The following is a 27,964-nucleotide window of genomic DNA, read 5'->3' as shown; positions in this document are numbered from 1 at the left end:
TGGCATTTTACTGGTATCATTTGGCTGATCGGGCAACCATCTGTATTCTACATATATTGATTTAAATATAAATTTTGTATTGTAAATTTTCAGGGATATGTTGATCTAGACAATATAAAATTGCAATAAAAAATTGAGAGCAATTTTGGTGAAGTGATTAAGGGGTGGGGAGAGCCACCTTCTAGTCCTGCCTTGAGCAGAGAAGTCAGCTGGGTGATTTTGGGCCAGTCACACTCTCTCTGTCCTAGGAAGAAATGGAATGAAAATTGAAATAAATATACCCAAATAGCTTGGGCTAGTGCTTTAAATTTCAAGGTGCTATACAACCCAAGGAAGTCTTGTTGAGTAACCCATGGCTAAGAAAACCATGGTTAATGCATGAATACAACATATGTGGATACTAAAAACTGACGGATTTGTGGGGGGTGGGAGAAGGAACATAGGTTATCTCTGTCATGTTTGTTTCTTGGTAGCTTAGCATGTTTTGTGAGGCCAGTCAACATGGTTTCTAAATCAAAGTTAATTATTTTTAACACGTAGGAACCCAAGTGTGTTTTTAAAGATTTTTATCTTGTTTTTTTATATAAAACTCATGGTGGCCAACCTATCAATATTCCTTACTCCTCCTATTTTCCTCACAACCACCAACCACCCTGTGAGGAGAGTTGGGTTGAGATTCAGTGACTGCCCAAAGTCGCTCAGCCGGTTTTTCATGGCCAAGGCGGGAGTAGAATTCAAGTCTCCCGCTTTCTAGGTCAGCACCTTATTCTTTCAGAGTATAATCTATCGTAAGGCTCAAACGTGTATAATTTTTCAGAAATTCAATATGTTCGAGTCGGGGTTGAGAAAAACAATTCCTTGCTCTTAAAAAGGGGCAACCTAAATCTCGGTCACTTCCAGACTCTGAACTTCATTAAGGTTCAGTCAAGTCAACCAGCTCGTGAACACTCTGGGCATACCGAGAAGCGTAGCCGTCAGCAGGTAGCACCCCATTTGGGATGGGGAGGGCGAGGGGCTGATCCAACGAAGCGACGGACGCCCCCCGAGCCCCAGCCCAGCTGTGCGGAGGGATACAAGGCCAGACCTTCCTCGCTAAATAGATCCGGCGGTGACGGCCATTCAGCTAGTGCGCAATCCCGAAGAGGGGCCGAGCGGCGTATTTGCGGGAGGCGGCCGAAAGCGCGCAAGCGCTTCATCCCGATTCTAACGGCAGCAGGATCGTAAGTGTTCGAGGAGGCCGTGGCTACTGTCGCGCAGGGAGCGAGTGGGGGGGGGAGAAGGCGGAGGGGCTCCAAAAGAGGGAAGACGGTGGGGGTGGGAGGGCTGTGCGCGTCCACGTGCTCACGTTTCGACGCGCGCATTCCGCGTTCCCTGGTGATGAGCGAAACCGGGCATTTTCCCCCTCCCCTACCAGGGGACAAGCGCTGTTTATCTCGCGAGAGGTTTAGCGGAGACGTTTGTGCGCCTTTTTTTTTTTTTCGCTTAATGCGATGAAGAAAAAAAAAAAGTAAATCTGACGAAGGGCGCGTGCGCGAATGTTCTAGCCCCTTTTTATCTCTTCCTTTCGCTCCACCGAATGAGCGCGCGGGTCTCCTTTCCTATAGCGGCAGTTGAGCGTTGCTGGCTTCCACCAATCGGAAGGCCCTCGGGGGGCGGGACCTCACGCGGCCGCGCGTTCTAGGCCCGCCTCCGCCCCAGGGGGGAGGGCGGTGGCGGAGGAGGCGGGACCTATATCTAACTCCGCCCTTTTCTTGGCCTCGCCGGCGGCGCGGCTGCTGCGCCTGAGTTTAACCGCGCTCTTCCCCCGTTCCTGTCCGAAGGAGGTAGTCGCGGGCCCCTCGTCACCTTTTTGCCGGAGAGGCCAGACGGGAGACATCCGCCGATCGAAAGAGGCGGCGCCGTTGACGTCGCGGCTGGTGTTCGGTGCGGGCGGGCGCCCCCGGCTGTTTCCGGAGGAAGGAGGAAAAGGCAGGCGGCGAGCGAGCGGCTCCATCCCCCACCCGCAGGGAGGGAGTGCGGCAGCGGCGGCGCAGACAGGCCCGACGAGGCGGAGGCGAAGGAGGCGCAGTTCGAGTGACCCCCGGCCGCGGCGGCCACCCACCACCACCACCACCACCACCCGCACCGCCACGCTCTCCCCGCGCAGAAGGCAGGATGGCGCTGAAACGCATCAACAAGGTGAGCGGGGGGCCTGACGCGGCCTCGGCCTGCCGGCTTGGCTGAGCCGCCGGGCATAGGAAGGAGCCGGGAGGGAACACGGCCGCCTTTCCTTCCTTCCTTCCTTCCTTCCATTCCGCAGCGGCGCTCGGCGGTTCGGCCGGGCCCGGTAGGAGCGTTACGGGAGGCTGGATTCCCGGCTGCCCGCAATCGGGCCCGGCGGTGGGGTTGAGGGGGTGGAAGGTGCCGGGACGGGCCTAGGGGACCGTTGGGGGCTCAGCGGGGATCGCGGAGTATCCGGAGCCGATTCGTCCTCCACCGAGTCCGGCCGAGGCGATCGGGCTGCCGCCACCCGCTATACCTGCCTTGGTTGAAATGACAAAGCCTCCAGTTACCGTAGCTCCCCACCCGGGGCCGGGCCTTTAACTGAGGGAGCCGTGGAAAAGTAACCCGCACCGCCCTCTCTGTGTGTGTGTGTGTGTTGTGTGTGTGTGGCGTCTGCCTCCCCTCCGTCGTTTCTCTGCTCTGGCCGGGAACTTCTTTCCCGCATTGTAAGATGGCGGCGGGCTTGCCAGTTCAGGCGCTCCCCGGGATCTCTTTCTCTCTCCCTCTTTTACCTCGCTAGCTTTCAGCAATAACAGGACTGACACCCGCACGCTCGTCTCCGTCCTCGGCCGCCTCCACGGCAGCTGCCGATCGGCCTGGCCTTGGCGATCTCGGGCCCCGCAGCCCTTTTTTGTGTTAAATGCGGAATCCTTGTCTTTTGCCTCCGCTTCTGACAAGGAGCGGAAGTATGTGGTGGCGGCTCTGTGATGCATCGAGAATGTCGGTTCTTGCACAATCTAGAAGGAGGGTGGAGTAAGGAGCTTAATGTGAACCGAGTGTCGTTTGTGAGGAAGTTGGTTCCTATTTTGAGTTAGAGGCTCACTTGTTCTGGCAGAGGGTGCGGTTTAGGTAACTTTGTCACCCAGTTTCACTGGTGACGGTTCCTGTAAACTAAGGGTCAGTGTGTTTTTACAAAGGGCTAAGGTCTTGGAAGTGCTAGTGATCTGCTTAAACCTTTAGCTATCTCCACGTTTGGAGGGTTTTTTTTTTTCCTTCTCTTTTTCCTAGCGTTTTTCTGGCAAGTTCAGGGTCGGCTTGGTGGTATTCCGGCCCAATAAAAGCTGTTTATAGTTAGTGCATGTGAAGCATTAGATCAGTTGTAATAGTTGCGCCACCTTTTAGGTTTTACTTTAGATAGAACTATAATCCTTTTACTTGCCACGCACGTTTTCTAAAGTTTGGGTTCAACGTTAAATCTGAATAGATGTGAGCTTTTGTCTAAAACTTGTTCCCCTGCAGTAGAGAGAATAACAACTGAAGGGAGTCACCCAGCATTAATTAGTTTTCACAACAACATAGGCAGAATATTTAGCAGTTTTGAGTCTTGAACGTTTTTATTTCTTCCTAATGTATGTAAATGCTAAAGAATTGAAAGATAATCATAGCCCTGACAAAAGACGTTCTCATATTATTTGCATTGCATTTCATCTTATTCAGAAAGTCAGATTTGATTTAAAGTCTACTTGTAGATAGTAGCTTAATTTATTGAAGCTGGGATTCTATAAATAAGAATATAGTTGTAATAACCAAGTTCTAGAATTCAGAGTTTGTATGCTGTAATAGCATTATCTTTGGTAATGTAACTAACTGATGTTAACTGAAATCAATACATCTGAAATGTTCTAGAACTCTCAGAGCTGATTTCTCACTTCTATCTGGTTTACTTAGATTAGTTATAATGAATACATTTTTATCAGTTAACTCCCTTATAATGTAATATATAGACTGCCTGAGAAATGCTTCCTGGCTTTTTTTTTTTTCAAATAGCTGAAGGTTGATCTTATGGCCAGAGCAAGAAACTAGTAGTGTGCAAAATATTTTCAATTTAAAATAGTTATTCCAGATATCCTGGAAATGTTCCAAACTTTTCTCAACCATTCTAGAAGTATTCTAAGCTTGGGACAGTTCTGGAATGATCAGAACTAGTCTAACAACAGCAGAACAAACTATTCCAAACTTGAAAAAACTGAAGTTTGAAACATTTTGAATTAGAAAACATTTTATATACCCTTACAAATTATCAAAATGTGAATCAGTTGAAATAATGTTTGCCTACCACATAACCATTATTTAAATATTATCTAAGGATCTCTGATATTCCTGTTTGCTACTTTTTACTGTATACATTTGTTGCAGTTTTTTTTATAATCTTTGAAACCACTACAAATATCTCTTCATGAAAATCCTAAAAGTAACCCTTGCATGCTTAGTTAAAAGTGAATAGAAACAACTGGCTCACATTTATATGAAACAACTATACTATTTATCTAGTAAACAAGTAATTATGGATAGGAGTTGCTGCTTTAAGTAGATAACCAGGTACACTCAAGATTTCTTACCACCCCCCCCCCCCACTTATTCAACAGTCAAGATGCAATAATTCAAAATATTGTCAGGCCTTGCCCATGGTTACTGAAGAAATAATTCTCCATTTTCTTTCAATATATTGGCCAAATTTTAGAGATTGCATACCACTTACAAACTGAACATTTGTAAAATTACTTCATAATATAAATATGTTTTGATCTTCAGCTATAAAAATGAGAATTATTTACTAATTGTCTTGGTTTGTTTAATTCAAGGAATACTTTTTTGTAAAGTGTGTGGTATATCCTACTTTATTACTTTTGTTTGTTCCTTCATCCCAGTGGGTGTGGTTAAACCAAGCAATCTATAATTAGTTTTTGTATTACTTCTGAGTACTGATTGTTTGGAATTTATAAAATGCCAAATAAATATGATAGAAGTTGCTGTCTGTTTAACTATTCTCTCAACAAAAGTATCCAAACAGAATTGAGCAAAGTACATTAATATACACATTTAATACACAAAAAATTATATAAAACAAAGAATAGATGTTTAACCATACTGATTTATTATAAAATGAATAGTTTTTAGTTAAGGCAGCATCAATAGAATGGCAATTGTAGTTCCTGCCACCTGTCCTGTTTATGAATGTGACAGAAAATTCAGTTACCTGCTAATTGTTCATAGTGGTTTGCTTAGTTTATAGAACTCAGTTTAAAAGATTTAGCTAACAGATGCTAACATTTCACCTTGGGCAAGTTAGCCGACCAAAGGTTTTATAAAGAAAATTAAATTTATTAGTTATATAGTACAATAAATAAATATATTCACAAGTGTTTAGTGAAATAATGATTTGTGGAGATAATGACCAGTCAGTATACAATGTACAGCAATACAAAGACATTATACTGCATTGTGTGGTTTTTTTATTTATGACAAACCAGAAGATTGACAGATTGTATGTCTCCTGAAGTATAATAATGTCATAAAATATTGCTGATGAGATAGGTGAAATTAGAATTGAAATTGGTGTAGCCATGATGTAAAAGAGCACATAGTAAATTGATAACCTAAAACAATTATAGTCCATTACATTACTAATTTTTTTCATGGTTCATTTTGTTTTTCTTGGTTCAAGAACTCATGGCAACATGATTCTGTCTCCCATTTTATTAGCGTGCAGTCTGCATGATATCTTAAAAAACAGCTTAAACTAGTCCCGTAAAGATTTGGATGAGTTGCATCTATAGCTTTCCTAGTGAATAGATCACTGTTACTTGATATGCATGATACTTAACTAGCTGTTCATACTTGGTAAAACGTCATTTTGCATATTTTACTTTTGCATTTATGTTAAAATTCTGTTTGTTTTTACAGAGCCTCATTTTTTTATGTACTCTTTAAAATCTTCGAAGGTTTCTTTATTGTACTGAATGATCCTATACCAAACTACCTTCTAATAATTGTATGGTTTTGTATTCCAAGATATTTAAAATGTTTGTCATTTGAAGCCTCTAATTTCAATTAATATTTGTTTGGAGGAAATAAAAGTTACAAAAAATCAGGAGAACTACTGATGTAGCTTCCATTCAGCTGTATATTTTACTGGATATTTTTGAATCAGTTGCTATCCTTAGCTAATCTATAGGATTGTGACTATAATGTAGTGTTAGTAAATCTATTGCCTCCTAAAGAAAATATTAGAAATGTGACTCAATTTTTATGTCTATTCTCCCTAATTTTTTTAGATCAGGCTTTAAAATAATTATGAATCTGATTTGATAATACTAAATTTGGTATGTTGTACAGAACATAGTGCCAAATTGTTCTCTCCAATAATTCATTTTAGATGTTAAAATTTATCTTGTATTGTAAATACTGGATTAACTAATTTTCTTCTCATATTGGTTATATCAGAAAAGAAAATATTTTTTATCCTAATAGGATGCTTTGTCTCCACTGCCCCAACCCTGTTCTTTACCATATTGACAGGAAACTCACAGCAATTTGATCAGTAGGTCTATTGTGTTTATATTATTCACTATATTGGTTTGATAGAGGCGGAAAATTGAAATGTTTTAAGTTTCTTAAATGCTATTACAATTGTTAAACATTAACTTGCTGACATTGTGGAACAGCCCCATGTAGAGACCAGACTGATTCCCTTTTTGTTGCTATTTCAGAAGCTCTTAAAGACCAGATTGTTTTACAGAGTTTTCCCCTGCTGTGTAAATGTTGCTATGTTTATTTTTAATTATTTTTATCTGTAATTCATGTACTCTATAATGTTTTGTACTTTTATTCCTCCCATGGATATTTCAATCTGTACTTGTTCTAAGTAAGCTGCTGTAAATTTCTTTTGATTGCAATACCATAGAAATATGTAAACTATCATCAGTAATCTTGCCTTTACAGAGTAATTTCATTACTCTGGGCTGCTCTACATGCCATTCTACTGCATATTTTCCTGTCAGTTTTGCTTTATGTGCTAGATTTGCTTTCATAATCTTTGTTTATAATAACATCTAGGTAGATCTGTCAAAGACATCTTTGTTTGCAATTCTAGTTCAGGATGTCTTCGAAACTTTCTTGGTAACACATGTTAATATTCAGTGTTATCTTAAGAATTCATCTTTACACATAACAGCAAATCAGATCAGTTTGAATTGTTCTTTATATTTGGAATACTTAGTTTTTCATTTGCACAGAGATACTTACCACATCAGAATTCTAGCCTGCATTTCTTTCCAAATAATTTTTAATGTTCAGAAATCTCTATGGACAGATTAACAAATGAAATATCACTCCTTCTCTGCATGATAGTATGGCGTAGCTGGTGTTTTGTTTCTTAAAGTAGCTGGAGAGTTGCAAATAAAGTTTTTTTCTTGGAAATTGAAACTAGGTTATTTTACATTGACTTATGACTCCTGTAGACCAAATGTTTATAATTTGTTTACATTTTGGTTTAACTGTTGAAAGAAATCCCAAAGATGCTTTAAAAACAATGATAATGCTGGTAATGATAAATCATTCACATCTTAACAAAATTAGTTGTATCTTTATCTTGCAGTTATTAGCCATGAGTGTTTGGTCCCTACTTGCTCACAATTGTGTTGGAGAAGATCTATAATCCAAAATATTTTATCGCTAAGATTATATCACTAAACTAGTTCTCTGGAAAGAGTGGAGTACAATATATGTTTCAGTTATCTTTATTAGCAAGAAATTTTACTAGGCTGTTAAAAGGGGGTCTTTTGCATGCCCTCATGTTTGCCGTTGTCATCCTGCAGTACTGGAGAAATTTGGAATATTCTTTGAGTACAATATGACAGGGATTAATTCTATTCTAAAACTAGCTGCAGTGATGCTTTTGGTTTGTTAAAGGAATTGTGGAGTTAACTATATTTGTGGACCTTGGGTTAGAAATCATGGAACATGATCATTATTAAAATACCCTTAATGAACATAGGGGAATTATATGTTTCCTTAAATTAGTATTTAAATTTCAGATAGTACAGATAGTCCTCGATTTAGAACCACAATTGAGCACAAAATTTATTGTTAAGTGAGACTTTTCTTAAGTGATTTTTGCCCCATTTTGCAACCTGTCTTGCCACAGTTGTTAAGTGAATCACTGCAGTTGTTAGGTTAGAACCCAGTTGTCAAGTGAATCTATCTTCCCCATTGACTTTGCTTGTAGAATGTTACAAAAGGGATTGCAAGAGAATAAGCTGTTTGCTCTTCTACATACCAAAAGTAGTGTGACCAGGGCTGTGAACACACTATGTGAACTACTTATATTACTCTTTTGAAATTGTTTCCTCTCTGATCTCTTTGCAGGGGAATGGAGGAAGCAAGCCATTTCTGTAGGTAATCTTCTGACACACACACTGCAGAGGAAGCTCCAGGCAATTGGTGCAATCACATTGTTTTTGATATGTACAAGATAATAAGCAGGTACCCAAGCATTCTAAAGGGCAGAGGAGTGGTTAGCAGGCAAACAAACCAAAGAAGTGAAATAATGCAGGTAGTCCTCAACATACAACTGATTGCTTATTGACGATTCAAAGTTACAACAGACTCAAAAGTTACCTATGACCTGTCCTCAAAGTTATGGCTGCTGTACCAGTTCCATGATTACATTTCAGGCATTTGGCAACTGGCTTGCATTTATGAGTGGTTGCAGGATCCCACAATCACATGATAGTGCTTTGCAACATTTTTTGCCATTTTCTGGTAAACATCCATTGGATAAACTGGATTTGGACTTAAAACCTTGTCATTCGCTTAACAACTGTGGTAACTCGATGATTGTTATAAAGAGTCATAAAACTCAGCCTGGCTATGTGGTGACCTAACATATAATAGTAATGATTTAAAACCAAAATTCTGCCTCAGTTGTGATCATAATTAGAGGACTTACCTATAGTCTTATCTCTTTCCAGACAGAAAGCACAGTTGCACTCACATGATTTCCAATTTAGAAACTGAGTAGTTAGCCCCAATTATGGTAGCTGCTTGTAGTACAATATATTTATACATTGGTTACACATAATGATATACTGGTTGGATGGTGATGTTTTCTTCAGAAGTCAAAATAATAGGTTGGGAAAGAGACACTTGTAAAATAAAACATTTTATTCCTCATTTTCATTATTGAATTACATATCTGGAAGGTTTCAAGGTATTTTGTATTGGCACTATTTTAAATAATTGACTTGCGTAGCTTTCCATGTTTTGCTTTGTTTAACTTTGCAAGACCACCAAAATACTTTGGATTTGAAGGTAAAAAGGCACTTTGGATTATGTAATTATAACTTCTTTCTGCAAGTATTTAAAGCAGCCTGTGCAATTCAAGGAAAAGGTGTTGGCACCTGAACCTACTTCTAGACAGATGCTAGATTGCATTATTCAAGGCACTTTTCTGTCTTCAAATAATTGAATGCTGTACAGTTTTAATCAGTATATGTTTTTTTCTATATTTTACATGTACATGTTGAGGTTCTTTGAAAAAAGAAACAATACTCTTTATTGCAAATTCCTTTTAGCTAAAATGTCTGACTTTTGCATTAATTTTGATAAAACTTCCACAGTGAGTCTTCATTACATAAGAAAGGGCCAAGAACAGCAGAGCAGAATTTCCTAAACTCTTAATTTGATTTCCAAAATTCTGTTTTGGGTTACATCCTTACAATTCCAGAATTACATTTTAAATTCTGTAGTAGTCATTTACATAATTCAGTGTGGATTAATAAATGTCACCTATGAAGTATTCAAGACTTGTAAATCTTGGTTGTGATAGAACTTTATCTATCTATCTATCTATCTATCTATCTATCTATCTATCTATCTATCTATCTATCTATGAAAGCAAAAACCACTCACATTAATCACAAAATCTCCAGAACCGTAAAGCCTACAAACTTGAAATTTGCCACATATATTCCTCTTGGCTTCTAGGTATTCAATAAGAAAGGATTTTTCCGAAATGAACCATCAGAGCAATTAATATTTCCTATATTATTATAACACGCTCTGATGCTAATTAGTTAGACGTTATATTCCCCCTCCCAACTTGAAAATAACTGGAGAGAATGGGATAGCATAGAACAGGCTTCTGTGGGGCAAGCCTCATGGAGAGAAGGGTCTAGACAGCCTGAGGGAGATAAGGGGATACGATAGGAGACGTTTCTGTGGGGCAAGGCTGAGGGAGAGAAGGGGATAGGATAGGGGAGGATTCAAGCTGTAAGTGTCCATTTATCTAGCCCGATCACATAGTTGCGTAGTGAAGCACAGGGATCCAGTTAGAGTGTGTGTGTGTGTGTGTGTGTGTGTGTGTAAGTAACAAATAAGTCATGACAATGGTGATAACAAAGAGCACTGTGTTTATTAGTCGAATTAGTAATTCAGTGCATTGTCTCCATTTTTCTATCACATATCTTTAAAGGGTGGTTTTGTATTTTATGTAAAATGTGTGGCACTAAGGAAGAGAGATCATAGTTCAATAGTAGTTAATTCATTTTATAAAAGTCGCAGACTTGGTATTCCAGAATGTTTTGTTAAGTAGTTCTCCAAAAGCAAGGCCATTAATATTAGAATACATTATATGCTTATACACATACACTCCACACTTCTCAATTTTAATTGCTACTTGGAATCTTAGGTAATGCTGATTCATCCAAATCTAGTTATTCCTGATTTGTTTTGCAGGACAGTCAGTACTACCTTAGGTTTTTTTCCTGTCTAGCCATAACACATTTCTACTGCCTATTGCCTAACTCAAGATTTTATGTTGCTGAAAATGCAGATTCATAGAAAAAGTGCTGAAGTGTGCTGTGATGTATTATACCACCAATTTTTCTCAGTATTGAACTAGTAAAAGTAGTCATTCTTGGTATGTTCCCTGTAATGACTATTGACAAAGAATTGCCAAAATACCTTAAGATTTGTTGACTCTATTACTGAAGTAGTTTATAACCATTTGTAATTGCCGTAAAGAAAATACATCACGTAGTTCCATCAAGGTTCCAGATCTGGAAGCAATTGTCAAATATTATTCCCTGATAGTTAAAACATGGGGTGAGTAAAGTGAGTTCCTCAGCAGAACATTTTCACAATCTTCATTTAATTATGTAAAATGACTTTTCATTACCCTAGCTTTCTGGTAAGAGTTACTTTGTTCTAGTTTTGTTTTGCTATGCAACATATCTATTTAATCTACTCTATTTAATTTTATTGTTTTACCCAGTCTATTTAATTTTATCATTACTAAGAAATGACAGAAAACCTAACAGTCTTTAAGAATACTCAGACATCCTAGAAATGGCAGTATTATTTATTCCAAAAATTGTATACTAAAGATTAGGGCTAGAATTAGATAACATGCTCATGTTTCATAAGCAATGTCAAAGTTGGCTAACTCAGGGGTGGGCAAATGTGGCTCTTTTACAACCTGTGGACTTCAACTCCCAGAATTCGTGAGCCACATTTGTAAAAGAGATTGTAAAAGAGCCATATTTGCCCACCCCTGGGCTAACTGGTAATTTTGTTCTCAAACATTCATCTTTATGATAATGCTATAGTCTCAATTTTCTGCAAACATATAACTTGGACTTAGACTTTTTTATAGGTCTGTGCAAGTGTTGAAATATGCTTTGGAACTTGCATGACCGTAAGTGCAGCACATTTTGCTACTCATTAAAGCAGTCTCACTTTTTCTCATTAAAGCTAAGGTGGCTTTTAAAGCATTTTTTTTTACAGGCTTATAAGGGAATCTGAAAAACGTGGGCTCTTTTAAGGAATAATAGAAGATGTGCTTGCATGAGATCCAAAGCATTTTGAAAATGTATCTGTGACACAGTTCTTTAAACTCCACTAATGAACAATGTTTTCGTTTCTGCTGATTCTTTTTCTTGCCTTTCAGAAACCACTGTTGGAATTAGCATCTTTTAAATATATGTGTATGAAGCATTAATCTTTCTTTGACTATGATAGCTAGTTTTTATGAGTCAAGAACTGTTCATTGCAAATATGTCTGAAATAATTTGAGGCAATAATAGATAAAGATTGAATTTAGTAGCTGGAACAATAAAATGTACAATAGGCCAGAACACACAGTTGTAGTTGATTAGTTAGAGACTGCTGACTCATGCATGAGGTAATCTATGCTATGATTGGTTGCGTAAGTATAAAGGGGGCGTTTTCCTTTTTCCCGCCTTTTTCTTCTGGATGCTTCTGTATACTGTTTTTTTACCTTGTGATATTCCTGTGTTCCTGACTATCCTGTGTTCTTTCTGTATGATTACAAAGATTACAAAGTTGTAAGTTTGAATATTAGATAAATAGACAGGCAGACAGACAAAAAAGACTACAGGTTTGTGCTAGTGTCTCTGACTTCATCTGGACAGCTGCTGCACAAGTCTTTGACATAGATTGTTTGTGGTTGTGATGAATTGTTGTTTGCAATTACTGGCTGACTGGCCTTCCCAGTACAGTGCTATCTATATTCAGGATGCCCCTATTGTAAGCCCCTTTTTCTTTCTAGTATGAATGATAGAGACAAATTTTTCTTCCCCCGTTATTTTATCTTAGTGTTTTATTTGAAAATTTACTGTTTCAACATACAGTAATTGACAAGAAATACATATTAAAACATTGTAGGAGTTGAATTCCACACAGTTTCCTATCCCTCTAGTTAGAACTGTCCAGAGTTTCCTAAACTTTTATAATTTTTTCACTCCTGCCACCTCTGCTTACATAGTGTTTACAAACAATAACAGTCAAACAATAATATGAGCCTCTGTAAGAAGAATAGCATTGCATGATTTTTAAAATTCATATTATAAATTGGCACCTATCAGTGCACTGATGATGTTGCCTAGCCTTGTGTGATTCCATTATCCTTACCCCATGCTACATCTTGATAAACGTGAGCCTGCACACCACTTATTGGAGAAATTGACTACTCTAGATATTTTTAAGGTGATTGAAATTAGAAATAACTTTAAGTGCATAATGCTTGTAAGAGTGCAGATTTGAAAGCTGTTTTTTTGACTAATGACAAATAAGTGCTAAATTAAAGGCTGAGTTAAGGGTGGGGAGAGATCCTTTGCATTGCAATTAGTGTTGACATACTAACTCAAATTAGGGTCATCACAATTTTCATTTGCTGATTGAATTGACATAAGATGATTTACTACTTATTTAAAAAGGAGCCTTTGAAGATTTCGAAGAATTAAAGACCTGTCAGCATATTTGTTTTACTAGAATTTCTACCATTTGTGTAAAAAAAAGGCTGATAGGATAACCTTACTGAAGGAGAAAGCAATATTTCCCCCCACCTTTATTATTTCATATGTAACTAAAATGGTGAACATTATAATAATTCCTTCCTCCTCTTATTCCCCCCCCCCCCAAAAAACCCCCCAATCCTGTGAGGTAGGTTGCTGGGAAAGTGTGTCTGACCCAAAGTTACCCAGCTGGCGTTCATGCTAAGGAATAGAACTAACACTGCATGGTGGTACAATGGTTACAATGCAGTATTGCAGGCTAACTCTGCCCACAGCCAGAAATTTGATCCTGACCAGCACAAGCCTTTCATTCTTCTGATGCCAGTAAAATGAGGACCCTGATGGCAATATGCTGACATTATAAACTGCTCAGAGAGTGCTGTACAGCACTAGGAAGCAATATATTAGTCTAAGTGCTATTGCTAACAGTCTCCTGTTTTGTTGGCCAGCACCATAATCACATTGATAGATAAATTGGTAAATGCTGATTGGTAAATCACAAACCAAGAGCTTTTGTCAAGGGGAGCTTGGATTTTTGAAAAGTCTTTCACAGCTTTCTCATAAATGGCAGTTGTAGTAGGTTTAGAGCACCTATGTTTTATCAATCTATATATTGCCATCTACCCAATCTAAAGAGATTCTGGGCAGTGCAGAACAATAGATAAAAATGAAGATATAAAAAACGCTATGCAAATATAAAAAAAACTTACATCAGTGCACTGATGATGTTGCTTAGTTTGGTAATGAAATGTCTGCAAGAGAATCACCAAACTGAGCTTGCAGATACTCTTCAAGGATAAGCCATATAGATTACAGAAGCCCAAGGATACCAAGATTGATATCAAAAGTCATTGAGAAGTCAAGTAGGATAAAGATGAATGTATTACCCGTAAATAAAAGTGATGAAAAGGAAACTTCTTCATATAACATTTGATTGAGCTGTGGAATTCCATTACTGCAAGGAGAAATAGTGGCCACTAATTGGACTGTCTTTAAAAGGAGTTTAGATAATATTTCATGGGGAGCTGTTGAAGTCTTGAAGGGTGAATGCTACTTCTGTGCTGATGGGATCATTTCTCCAAATACCAGTTGCAAAGAACAGTGCATGGAAAAGTGGTGTATCCTGTCTTCTATTTGAAGGCATTGCAGATAACAGGTAGTTTTCGACAGTCCTATAAGTGATGGTTGTAATATGGGTCAGTTGTGTGGCCAACCCAATTTTACTGCGGCCATAAAGCAAATGCTACTGTCACTAAGTGAATCAATGGTTCATTTATGGGCACAATTTTGTTGAAAACTGGAAGTAAGTGTTGATTTTTTGCAAAAGTAACGTAAAATGTCATATGACTATAGAATTCTGCAAATACGCATAAATGTATCTGTGTTGTCAAGCATCTAAAACTTGCTCATGTGACTGTGGGGAGGGTCTGCCATCAGAATTTCTAATCTGAGTCAGAGTTACGAATAATAGAGTTTTAAAGGACCTTGGAGGTCTTCTAGTCCAACCCCCTACTTAAGCAGGAGACCTTATACCCGTGATGGGGAGCCTTCTCTGTGGGCACAGGAGCTGTCACCTCATGTATATGAAATCTTATTCTGTTCACCGCCCTGAGTCCTTCAGGAGAAGGGCGGTATAGAAATTAAATAATAATAATTATAATAGTAGTAGTAGTAGTAGTAATATGACTGATGAGCTAATGCGTGCGCGCAGCACTATTCATGTGAGCAGTGGGTGCCAGTGCACACAGCCCCACTTGCACAGACGGTGAGTGCCGGCACTTGCAGCCCCGTTCACACAAATGAAACTGTGTGTGTGCATGCAACTGCCCCTCATACAAAAACACCCGTCCCCCATGGGGGTGTGTGTGAGGCTACCAAACTGAAAAGATTTGGGAATTCTGCTCTAGGAAAAATGCATCTATTCAGTGTAGGGCAGTGATGGCAAGATTTCTCTCTCTCTTTCCCTCCCCCCCCCTCTCTGTGTCTCTTTCCCTCCCTCTTTCTTTCTTTCTTTCTCTCTTTTTCTTTCCCTCCTTCCCTCTATCTATCTATCTCCATCCATCCTCTCCTGTCCAGCTTCACATGTCATGTGAATCCAACCACTTGGGATGTGGAGGGGGAGTGGAGGCTGGCAGGCAAAGCCAAGCATTAGAGATCCACACAAAATAAGGCAACTCCAACCTGGATCCTGTTGGGGAGAAAAAAAAAACCCTTCCCTCTCCCTTTCCCCCCACGGTGGGGAGCCTGAGCGCAGCTCCCTCCTTGGAGTTGACCAGCAAGCAAACAAATGTGGCACTCTGGCTGGGAGGCAGTGGCGTGGAGCCAGCAAGAGTGGAGCAGGCACCTTCCCCTGTCGCTACTGCGGCACTGGCCGGGAGGGAAGTACGAGCCGAATGTTTAAAGCAGCGTTCGGTGGAGTTTGCAAGCGGACTTGGCAGGGCCACGTAGCGGGGAGACCCCGGCCTGTTTGGTTGGCTTCAGCATGGGGTAGGAATGCAGAAAGCAGAGGAAATCTGTGCCTCTTGGCATTCAGCCCTCAAAGACTCTTTTGGGGTGACTTTTTCTGCTTTTGAAACATTACGTTTAGCAACAATAAAAACGAAAAAGTTTTGTAATATTTCTCTTTTCTTCCCTCTATCTTTCCCTCCCCTCCCCTTCTTTCCTCTCTGCCTTCCTCTGTTTCTCTCTCTCTCCCCCCTGCGGGGGCGGGGACGACTCCTGAACTGGTGCTGGGTGGTGGGAATGATGTCCAAAAGCTGAGAGCCCGGGAGCAACATGCCCACACTCAGCTGGGGGTGGCATCCCAAAACAGGCAGCTCTGCAGGAAAAGTAACTGCTTTTTTTTTTTTTTTGCCGAGCCAATGCAGGGTCGCATTTTGTCTCCACGTTGTAATGGGCTTCAGGAGGAGGATGGGACCCCGTCTCCCCCATTGTGAAGCGCACGAGTGAAAAAGTTCAATCAATTCCAACTTTGCGAGATCTTTTTCTTTTGCGAGAAGTTGGAATTGATTGAGTGAAACGTGATGGAGAAATGTGATTGGAGCTGGGCTGGGGCGACCGCGCACATGTCCACAGAGAAGGCTCATGTGCTAAATCTGGCACACATGCCATAGGTTCACCATCACGGGTGTAGGGGCTAAACATATTTAAGCATAACTGCCTAAGATAATGGCAGTTTTGGAAACTCATGCAGTAACTAGAAGAAACATACTGTAATGTGATACTGATTCCCCTTTCTTTTTCACTTTATAGCAGTGGATTTGATTCAAATCGAGTTGATTTAAATCACAATTTAAATCATGATTTAAATCACTAGTAAAAAGGCTTGATTTAAATCAACTCGATTTAAATCATAATTTTTAAAGAGCAACTGTCATCTCTGCTACTCCTTTGACCCACTGTTGACTCACCGATAGTCCCAGTGTTGCAGAATATACAGCCTCATGCTACATAACTAAGCTCCATTTCATGCTGAATAAACTAAATTATTTATGTATCTTAAATAGAAAACTATCTTACGATAGATTTTTATCCCAAAAGTTTTTTATTAAAATAAATTCGATTTAAATCAAAAAAATCTGATTTTTTTGATTTTTTTAAAACAATCATTGATTTTTATCCACCCTGTTTTATAGCAAATTGCCTGAGGGTGCATTTTGAGCTGTATTAATAAATGGAGACCGAGTGTTACCTTAAAGAATGTGTATTTTCTAGACTGAAGGAAAGTATATATGTAGATTTTTAGTAAACAAACGTTTTTTGTTATTTTTCCAAAGCTAACAAGTTTATGTAACTACTGTGAGAAATCAGGGAACCATCTTGTTAGCAATTATTCTTCCCTGTATTTTTCAATAGAGAATATATTGTAATTTTAGCAGCCTTTTTTCCTCAATTACTCAAACCAGACTTTAAGTTAATGTATGCATCTGTATAGTTTTTGTGCCTCCCCATCTTTTATCTTTTGAGCTGATGAGATTGCTTCTAGAGTATTTTTTAGGAATGCTGATTGGACACAAGGACCTCCTTTTAAATAAGGATGGTGATGAAGTTTTGCAGTATGCCAGCTTTCTACTTCATAAAAGTTCTTTTAATTTAAAATAAGTGGGTCAAAGCATGGTATGTGTCAAAAGACATGTTGACAAATCCCACATTGGTAATTCGGCATATCTTAGTTTGGCATAGGCATGTAAATGAATAAGTATCTGTCTATTCAGATATTTAAAAAATAGCATTACATCATAGAAACATACGATCAATATAAATTCTGAACGCCATGGTCAAGGATTAAGATTACTAGAAATGAACAGTATTTAGAGGTAGATTTTTAAAACATCCTAATCAAGATGTTACTAAAAAATAAGTGATGGGAGAGGACTAATTGACTTTAGGCTGAAGATGTTAAATCTGCTTAATTAGAGGCTTCAGCGAAAGAAATACTGCATATCTCTACTTTCTGCTAGGTATAAAGTTCAGATTATCTACAAAGCTTTGGGCTATGAAATGAGTCTTCAGTTCTTAAAAGAATTGAAAACCATTTTTGTACAGAGTTTTTAGGCAATTTTTAAAATCAGCAAAGTTATTACTGAATCTTGAGTTATCCAGTAGATAAACATCTGCAAGAGGAAACATATTTTTTCAATTTTATTAAAATTATTATAATATAACATGGAGGGAGATATTGAATATGCAGACAGCTCTGTGCCTAGTTTTGGTTATCATGACCAAGTGCTGATTTGAACTTAATTAGTTGGTCCATGGAGGTGCTGATGGTCAGCCTGCCTGTGTTAGCATGTTTAAAGCAAAAGAAAATTTTAAAATGCTGTATATATAGTTTATTTTGCAAAATATTTTCTGTGGATTATCACTATAATAGGACTTCCCAGCAAGACTACTTTTTTAGGGCAGATAGACAACTTGCAGACCAAAAAAACCACTGATTAACAGCTGCTCTTAAAAGCCTATAGGTCCTTGTGGAATCCAGTGCATTATTTGAAACAATTAAATCGGGAGGCTGATACTTTGTTTTACAATATGTCTTTTTAAGTTCAGATGGAGGAAGTTAGATGAATAATTTAACTTCCTGAGGCCCTGCTTCCTTCAATGTTTCCTATAGTTGATGTTATATACAAACCATGACTAACTCTAAAGGATTTGAGATTAGGTTATATGTTGTACAAGTCCACACAGACTGTATTTTTATACGCAGGTTGTATAAAGATTATAGGGCAATTACAAAATGTTTTATTAATATTTTTAGGGAAAATATTATTGTACTTAGACACATGTTCAGAGATCATGTGTCAAATATATAAGTGTTTAGAAGAAAATTGCAGCTAGTTTGAACATTTAATATAATTTATATAATTTTCAGTGAAGCCTGACTTTTGAGCATTCTATGTGTTCAGACAAAGTGCTATGGCTTTATTTATTTATTTATTTATTTATTTATTTATTTATTTATTTATTTATTTATTTATTTATTTATTTATTTATTTATTGAATTTGTATACCGCCCTTCTCCCTGAGGACTCAGGGCGGTGAACAGCCAAGTAAAAACATCAAATACAAATATTAAAATACAGTTAAAATATACATATATAAATTTGGCCCCATTAATTAAAAACAATAAACAAAACACTTTAGGAATGTTATTTTGAGTTGTCTACTATATTTACTTCTCACCCATGGGTAGACATCATCCACAGTTGCCTTTTACTTTCCTTTTTAAAAGTTTCAGAAGTAGACTTTGACTTCGAACCATTGGAAATTCCATGGTGCTGAACAAATGGTTACAATGGTCTTCAGATTTCTTGCTGTCACACACACCCATGTGTGTGTCATGTGATCACAGTCTGGGTGCTTGGCAAAGGGGTTTGTACTAACAATCAGTTACAACGCCCCGTGATCATCAATTCCTTTCCTCAACCATCATAAGTATTAATATAATTTTAATATTCTACCATACACTGCCTCGGCTATTATGAAAAATTCTAATTCATTCAAGAATTCTAAGATAGGGCGACAGAATTTAAAATATATTTCAGGTCAAGGTTGACATTCTTGAAACAGAAGGAAAACTTTTCTGTGAGAAAATATGAATTTTCCTAGGTTTCATTAAGATTGCTGGAAAACTAAATTAAAATGTAGCTCCTTTTTACTTGTAGTCTACTTGTAGTTCCCCAATAAGTGCTTATGATAAAATTAGGTGGCAAACAGAGCTTTTGTTTCTCTTTGCACTATATCTAGAATGGTTGCACTATAGGATTTACCATGGCTTGGGTGTACAAAAGTGTTTCAGCAAGCAAGTTTCAGACTTCCCTTGATTCATGGGTGTAAAATGTTTGCAGTGTTTGGACATTCCACAACGCTTTCAATATTTATAGTTGCATTGTTATACATATAATTAGCTTATTGATGTGAGATCAGGTTTGATTTCTTTTGATAACTGGTGTATAAAAGCATTTGTCTGGACTTGATGCTTTGGAGGGGCAAGGGGCAGAAATATGTAATTCTCTGACAGTATTATTTTTATTTCAGGAACTTAGTGACTTGGCTCGTGACCCACCAGCTCAGTGTTCTGCAGGCCCTGTTGGAGATGACAGTAAGTTGTTAATAATAAATAGTGGTTCTTTTAAACAGGTTCTTGTAAACCAATATGGTTTGGGGTTTTTTTGGGGGGTGGGGAGAGAGAAACCTTTAAATAACATTTTTTCCTTTTTCTCTTCCCTTCTCACTCTGTTATTCAGTGTTTCATTGGCAAGCTACAATTATGGGTCCTGTAAGTACTGCAGTTTTATTAACATTCATTTTAAAGTCAGCTATTTAAAAGTTATTCCGGAAATACATTATTATGTTCTTATATGTGATATAAAGTTTACAGATTTTGGCACGTTTTCATTGGACTACTGTTTTTCTCATTGTACATTCTTTAGAATGTGCTAATATCATGATCTTTGATGTACAATTTTCATGGAAATACTTTTGCCTAAGATTTCAGACATATTTACTTCTTTAAAACACTTTCAGTAAGATAGTTCCTCTATGTAACACTGTACCTGTGAAAAACTATAATGGCTTCTTTTGGGGGATTCATGTATATCATACTTTTTATTTAAGTCAGAGTTTATTCCTTATGGCAAGTTTGCACATCATGATAAAATAAACTATATTATAGTCTATAAATATTAATATTACAGATGAAACTGATCTGTTGGCTAGATTTAATATTTATGAAACAATATTGATACTGGCAAAAGCGGTCCATTAATGTCATGATTGTCTTCTCTAGTATGTCGGAACATGTAGCTATATTCTTGAAAATTTCCAGGAATAGCTATGCAGAAGGAAATGTTGAAGTTAGCCTATCATCATGTGCATCCGATTATTAATGTTGTTAAATGTGCTTTTTAAGTGTTAGTACATGAGTCATTTTGCTACAGATAGTTTTACTTTTAGTTAGCTACTATAGCTCTTCAGTGTCTCCTAAACGGTAGTTCCTACAGAAATTTTTAATTTCTGAATTTTCTTCTTTGTCAGAATGACAGTCCATATCAAGGCGGTGTTTTCTTTCTGACAATTCATTTCCCTACAGACTACCCTTTCAAGCCACCTAAGGTAAGTAAAAATGGAAACTTAATTTAAAACATAGAATCTCTGCATGGATAGGCAACTGTGACCATTGCTAACGCATTTTGGCTTGCCAAAGAGGCATAAAGAAATAGCTTCTTCAGATCTCTACACCAGTGGTCACTGGTGGTCCGTAAGAAAATGTTGGTGGTCCGCAGAAATATTATTTGCATTTTTTATATTGCACTAAATCAGGGGCCATCAAACTACGGCTCCTGGGACAGATACATGCAATGAATGTTCGTGTTGCTGCAGAGAGTCTTCCCTCCCGGGGTCTTTTTGTGTGGGTTGGAGGGGGACAGAAATTCCAACTTGGGATCTGCTTCGGCCTCCTGGTACAGAGCTTTGGGCGAAGGCTGGAGGGAAGTGCTGCTGGTGGCGAAGAGCCGGAGGACCTTATTCCAGTGGGATTGCATCATGGCCTGCAACTGGCTGACCATCTCAGCCTGCTGAGCCTCCAGGCGCCTGTACCTGGCCTTGCACTCCCGCAGGTCTTCCCTCTGTTTGGAAAGCCTATGCTCGTAGTCCTCAGTGAGGTGCTTCTACTGAGCCGCCTCCTTGGTCAGATCCAATTTGAACTGAACTGTTTTGCCAACTCTTTCTCGTGGTGGCTGCTTAGCTCCAACAACTGCTTTCTGTTGGGGCCCTAAGGAGCCCAGGCAGGGAGGTGCCCCTCGACATGAGTGACATCAAGTTGGCCACACCCACCCAGTCACATGACAACCTAGCCACGCCCACCCAGCCAGTCATTAGGCAGATCATATTAGTGATCCATGGGATTTAAAATTATGAATTTAGTGGTCCCTCAGGTCTGAAAGGTTGGTGACCCCTGCTCTACACTGATTTACCCTTTGGGTTACAGATCTACTACATTCAAATAATTACAGAATTTCTTATATTTGCTTTATGATTGTAGATGCAGTTACTGAACATGCTTTCAAGCCGTTATAATATATATTAGTGACAAACATTATACAGCTACAATGTATTGTGGGTTTTTAAAAAATATAGTAGCCATTTTTCACTGTTTAGACTACTGACACTTCTATATTCTTTGAGTCTCTCATGTGTAACATCATTGTGAATTTTTCTTACCACCCTGAGAATAACAAAACATTGTAAAAATAGTTCTGGGAGTTGATTGAAAAGATACATATTTCCAAATGATAAAAATTGTAAGTTTTATTTTTGATACTTCCCCCAGTACTAAATAGCTCACACCTGCCCATGCAGTTTCAAATACCAAACCTAGAGAAAGGTGATGTGATATAGCCGTGATGACGAACCTATGGCACGCGTGCCACAGGTGGCACGTGTAGCCATATCAGTGGGCATGCCAGCTCAGTTCTGCGCGTATGATATGCACGTCGGCCAGCTGATTTTCGGACCTTCTGGGCCCACCAGAAGTAGGGAAACAGGCTGTTTCCTGCCTCCGGAGGGCCTGAGGGTAGATGGGGAAGGTGCGTTTTTCTTTCTTACCTGCCTTCCGATCCTCTCTATGCATCTGCGGAGGGCGAAAACAGCCTTTCCCATTCCTTTGGAGGCCTGAAAGGGCCCATTTCCCAACTCCCGGTGGGACAGGAAGTGACGTTTATTGCTGTTCCTAGCCTCCAGAGATTCCTAGAGAGGCTCTGGAGGCTGGGGACAGCAAAAAAGTCACTTCCTGTCCCACCGGGAGTTGGGAAATGGGCCCTTTCAGGCCTCCGAGGGAGTGGGAAAGGCTGTTTTCGCCCTTCCCAGATGCATAGAGAGGATCTGGAGCCAGGTAAGAAAGAAAAATGGGCCTACCAGGCCATTGCGTGCCGGGGGGGGGGTTACGCGTGCATGCGCAGGGGGGCCGCATAAAACTATGGGTGTGGGCACGCACACACACAAACCTCTCCCACCCCCCACCCCTCTCCTGGCACGCAATGGCAAAAAGGTTAGCCATCACTGTGATATAGCATGCATTAGATTTTACACAAACCCTGAATATATTTCTGAAGAAACTGACAGAGTGGTTTTTCTTAATTAGAAAAATAGGGGTTGTACAGAACTATTCCACTTGTAGAATTACATTGCAAGCTATGTATATTAAAAAATAACTTTATATGAAGTTTAACAAGCAGACATTTTTCTCTTTGATATAGTTAAGCAGAAATATGTATATTTTAAATATTGAGAACTAGCATTTTTAATCTGAAAAGGATCTGAATATTGATTGCAGATTGATCTTAATTTTTTAGGTTGCATTTACGACACGAATTTATCATCCAAATATTAACAGTAATGGCAGCATTTGTCTTGACATTCTAAGGTCACAGTGGTCTCCTGCTTTAACTATTTCTAAAGGTAAGTGCATTTGGATGAATGTTGCTATTAGTTGATATAATTGATTTCTTTGTATTTTATTGACAAAAAGCATCTTGAATGTGTGTGCTTTATATTTAGATTATACAAAATTTGTCATTCCAGGAACAGAATATTCTAGAGAACTCCTGAATCTTTTGTTTCCTCCCAGATCATGTCCTTCCAAGGGCATGTTAGCAAATTGAAATGATTCAAAATATTCTGGTTGAAAGAACTATGTTTTGGGTTTGGACAACCTATGGAATTACCCTGCTTCTAGATTGAAGAATTTATTTCGGTAGAATTTAATTAGGTAATTCTGAATTGCCCCGGAATATGGTTTGAAAGGATTTGTTTTTGAATTTTCCAGAATGATCTTTTCCTACATTGACAAATTTTGCACATTCTTAGTACTGTATGTACTAGAATTTGTCTTACTTTCCTTTCTATTTTAGCATAATATTTGACTGTTACTTTGAGGCAACTGCCCACCAATACTTTTCCCAGCCATGCAGTTGCCCCACAGATTTCTCTCCATTTTTTCAGAAAAAGATCCTGAAAAATATTAATAGGGATAGAGTTATATGAACAAAGTGGAATTCAATTCAAGGTTGATGCTTCAGTTAATGCTTGAACTGTGCAGTCACATGGTGAGGCTGTTGTGCTTTTTGTAGTTTCACTTCCCTATCACGTTGTTGTTGTTGTTATTAATTTTATACAATTGTTCCATGTTCTCACTGATGTTAAAAACTGCCAGTCCCTGTTGAAACAGAACCAGATATCTCTAAGGGTTAAGGCTCAGTCATTAAAGAGAAGCTAAGTGGCTTCTTGCAAAGCAATTAATTTTATTTTTTACACCTACACGGCTTTAACATTTCTAAGAAGCCAAAGAATCTTGATTTGGCACACAGAGCAGTAAAACCTATGAATTCAAACTCAAACAATTTGGTTTATCAGAATATTCAGAATAGTATGGTGCAGGGTTACATAGGGGCATGCCCGAACAAACTAAGTATAAAGTTTCTGGTGACCAAATTAAGCTTTTTTTTCTCTCTCTCAATTAGAGACAATCTTTTTGAAGTAAAATAAATTGGACTATATGTTCTACTTGCACATGCAAAAGTAAATAACTTGTTCTTTGAATTATTTACAATTTTTTATATGCTCTTTTCTATTTGTTTCAGTTCTCTTATCCATTTGTTCACTGTTATGTGATCCAAATCCAGATGATCCCCTAGTGCCAGAGATTGCGCGCATCTATAAAACAGACAGAGACAAGTAAGTATAACTTTGTGTTTTTTGGGGGGGCGGGGAAATGATATAGTGATGAAATGTGGCTAGAACAGTTGAGTAATTGCTGCTATTTTAAAAAAATGGATAAAATATTTGTGCTTTTTAATTTAGAATGCTTCAATAGCATGCTAGAATAAAATTTTTACACTGTACAAAATTACTTTCAAGTTTCAAATTGCTATGGACAATTTATAAATGAACTCTCTGGTAATAGTTTTGAGTTGGGTAGAACAAAAGTTGTGTGCTACTTTGATAATTTCAATATTTCTGTTTCAAAGTAAACTAGTTATATCAAAATTAGTAGTTCTGCTTTGTGTTTGCAATTAAATCTGCCCAGATAAATTTAATAGGGCTGTATTGGCTTATCTTACTAAATATACTTATCTAATTAGGTACAATAGGTTAGCAAGAGAGTGGACAGAGAAATACGCTATGCTGTAGGGTAAGATTGCACTTCATGGTGCATTAATGATGTGGGGACTTCAGCACTTGAGTGCAGCATGCTTAAGGCACTGGATTAACTAACAAAAGATTGTCCAAATTATTGAAAATACAAAATTTTAACTGCTTGATTTGTATTCAGCGTGGGAAGCCTATCTGCATGACTAGATTAGTATAGTCAAATATTTAAAAGTTTTGTAGATATTTCTTGGTTCTGGAAAAATGCACTTAGCTGGTAAGTGTTTTGGGTCCTATTCAGCACAAATGTGACTCTACTTATAATTTAAATTATTTAGCAGATTAAATTCAGAAGTAAAAAGCCTATAGGCATGTATAGGTAGACACTAACATAATAACGGAGCATGTAAATTAGCACTGACTTGATTTCAGTGGAGTTCTGCACAGTTCTCTTAAAATCCCTGCTTATGCGAGAGGCTGGCTATATTTGGTATCTAAAGGTTTGTTTGTGATGTTTGTGTGAAGTTTTGCTAGAAAAAATATCCTCTTATACTTGCATATTACATGATTTCTAATATGCAATACTGTGTACTTTTATATACTATATCAAAATTGGCAAGGGTGCTTTGTCCAGAATCTACTGCAAAACTTTTAAAATAGCGGCAAAACTATTATATTGATGATTCACACTCTTATTAATGCTATCCAAATGACCAAGTGAATACTGGAGTTGATACCGGTTAATAGAATTGTTTTGAATCATAGGAAATTATAGGAATACTTCACATCAAGAATTCTGATTTCCTGGTTTTTATATTCTCTTTAAAACTTTTAATCAAATAAATTGAGTAGTCTCATTCAAAAAGCAAGACATAAAATTTGTCTTGCTTTTTGGAATGAATTATTCAATTTATCCTAAAATTTTGAATAAGAATATTATGTACTAAGAAAGCTAAGTAGATTTTAGTTAATTTTTTAAAAAATTGAATTTATTAAAAATTTTAAAGAGAATATGGCTTTTTTACATGACCACTTGGTAAAACTTCCCTTCACATTGTTCACATTTCCAGAAAGCCAAGTAGATTTTCTTCATTGGTAACCATTTTCAAAATGATTTGGGGAATTCCTGTTATTGACTTACATACTGTTTCTGTTTTAGAAACTAATTTTTTTCCAGATTTCATTGGAATAAATTAAATATTTTGTAAAGTTAGTATAAGTGATTATGTTCAGGAGGTACTGCAAAGAACTATGTCATGTCAGATCAAACCTTTATTATAGTCAAAGGCCAGCACAGAACTTCATAATATGTTACATTTTTATTGCTGGCTCTGGTTTTTCTGATATGTTTGTCTGTCTATATGTAAAATATATATAATATTTTTAAAAAATTTAAATTTTTAAAAAAGCATTTTTTCCTTTTCCAGGTACAACAGAATATCTCGGGAATGGACTCAGAAGTATGCCATGTGATGCTACCTTAAGTCAGAATAACCTGCATTATAGCTGGAATAAACTTTAAATTACTGTTCTTTTTTGATTTTCTTATCCGGCTGCTCCCCTATCAGACCTCATCTTTTTTTTTTTTTTTTTTAAATTTACCTCTATCCATTCATGCACATGCTCATCTGAGAAGACTTTAGCTCTTCCAGCTTTGGACAATAACTGCTTTTTAGAATTTGTAAAGTAGTTATACAAGAACAATTGCCCAAGATTCAGAATTCTTTAAATGGAGCATGTGTGTTGTGGCCAATGTCTTCACTCTAACTTGGTTATGAGATTGAAATCATTCCTCACTGCTCTAACAGTTCTTCTGAAGATATCACCCAAAGGGAGGGGAGATGGATGTTCAGTTTGCTCACATCACAGGAAATAGCATTGCTGTAGCATCATCCATCTTGTTTTAAAACCTTCCAGTGTTAGAGACTGAGGTTTCATGACATACTTGTGCTCATAACTGGTATGGCTGGAGAATTGGTACAGAACTTGTAGCATCATCAGAACAGAACACGTGATGTATCTTATGCATGTCAATAAAGGAATGACCAGTTCTTGTTCTACAGAGAATGGAGATTGGAAGTCCAACATCCCTTGTATTCCAAAATAGGGTCTCGGAACATTTTTGTAATTCTCATTTAAATTTTGTTAGGATGCTTGGAGCTATTAGTTAATCTATCTTCCACAGCAGTTTAATATAGCACTGAATAAACGATGCAAGTTGTCAATGGATGAATGATCAACTAATAGCTCTCCTAGTAATTGATTTTATTTTCTTCAATAAAGTTACATAAACCAATGAGTTAGCTGCCTGAATTAATCAGTATGGGAAACAAAGTCTTTTGTAAAAGCAAAGGTGGTTTTTGTATATACTTGTTGGGATTTGCCTCATTGTTTGACATCAAATAATGATGTGAAGTTAGTAGAGTGAACCTTTTGCCATGTTCAGTTATAATACTTGGTCTGTGTTCAGGTTGACACATTGATCAGCCCTGGAATATGCAGAATTAATAAGCTAACCTAGTAGTGTAGACTTTAGTGAGCTACACAAGGTCCTGGGAACCAAGTTTTCAATTACAGACTTGGAATCCAGCTGATGTATGTACAGGTGTATTGTGGAGACTTCACCAAATGCACCCAGCTTGCTAACTGAGAAGCATTTCTTCGCCTTGTATACTTGACAGCTGAAAGATCTTTTTGTGGGAGTAAAGAGGCAAAATTGCAAAATAAAGTACTGTTTTGATGTGGGAATTGTCATGAGGTTGTGTTGAAGTGACTTTTCAATGTGGGATTTTGCTGTCCAATGGATTATCATGCTACCACCTATATTAACAAACATTTTTGCTGCAAGGGTCACTATTTCAGGGTGACTAAAAAATTAATAAAGTCATTGCTACAGTGTTTTCTGTTTTAAGAAGCACTGACTTGTGCCACTAATTCTTGTTTGATAATTATGGATTTTC

General features: G+C 37.9%; 1 protein-coding gene across 9 annotated transcripts; it reads left to right on the top strand.

Moving 5' to 3' along the window:
- Nucleotides 1-696: 696 nt before the first annotated feature.
- Nucleotides 697-27,938, top strand: UBE2D3 (ubiquitin conjugating enzyme E2 D3). 9 transcript variants are annotated; one of them, XM_034442188.3, is made up of 9 exons: nucleotides 1,083-1,220; nucleotides 1,821-2,178; nucleotides 19,896-19,959; nucleotides 20,105-20,136; nucleotides 20,895-20,972; nucleotides 23,210-23,315; nucleotides 24,497-24,590; nucleotides 24,998-25,047; nucleotides 26,432-27,938. In XM_034442188.3, the coding sequence occupies exons 2-8, from the start codon at nucleotides 2,155-2,157 to the stop codon at nucleotides 25,044-25,046; spliced, it is 447 nt and encodes a 148-aa protein (XP_034298079.1). In that variant the 5' UTR covers nucleotides 1,083-1,220; nucleotides 1,821-2,154; the 3' UTR covers nucleotide 25,047; nucleotides 26,432-27,938. The 9 variants fall into 9 exon arrangements, with proteins under 9 accessions (XP_034298081.1, XP_087731535.1, XP_034298079.1 ...); XM_034442190.3 differs by lacking the exon at nucleotides 24,998-25,047 and having other exon boundaries at nucleotides 697-1,220; XM_087875405.1 differs by lacking the exon at nucleotides 1,821-2,178 and having other exon boundaries at nucleotides 1,124-1,220; nucleotides 26,432-27,752.
- The last annotated feature ends 26 nt before the right edge of the window (nucleotides 27,939-27,964 follow it).

The sequence above is a fragment of the Pantherophis guttatus genome, chromosome 8 (genome assembly GCF_059756535.1).
Source record: "Pantherophis guttatus breed Tessera chromosome 8, ASM5975653v1, whole genome shotgun sequence".
NCBI lineage: Eukaryota > Metazoa > Chordata > Lepidosauria > Squamata > Colubridae > Pantherophis > Pantherophis guttatus.
The sequence above is the reverse complement of the archived record's forward strand: the minus strand, read 5'-3'. Positions and strand labels throughout refer to the sequence as shown.

Excerpts from the sequence above, each read along its gene's own strand:
- UBE2D3 (XM_034442188.3), top strand. The coding sequence starts at position 2,155 with ATGGCGCTGAAACGCATCAACAAG. Across the intron at positions 19,960-20,104 it reads AGGCCCTGTTGGAGATGACA|TGTTTCATTGGCAAGCTACA; the intron begins GTAAGTTGTTAA and ends TCTGTTATTCAG. Across the intron at positions 20,973-23,209 it reads ACCCTTTCAAGCCACCTAAG|GTTGCATTTACGACACGAAT; the intron begins GTAAGTAAAAAT and ends TTAATTTTTTAG.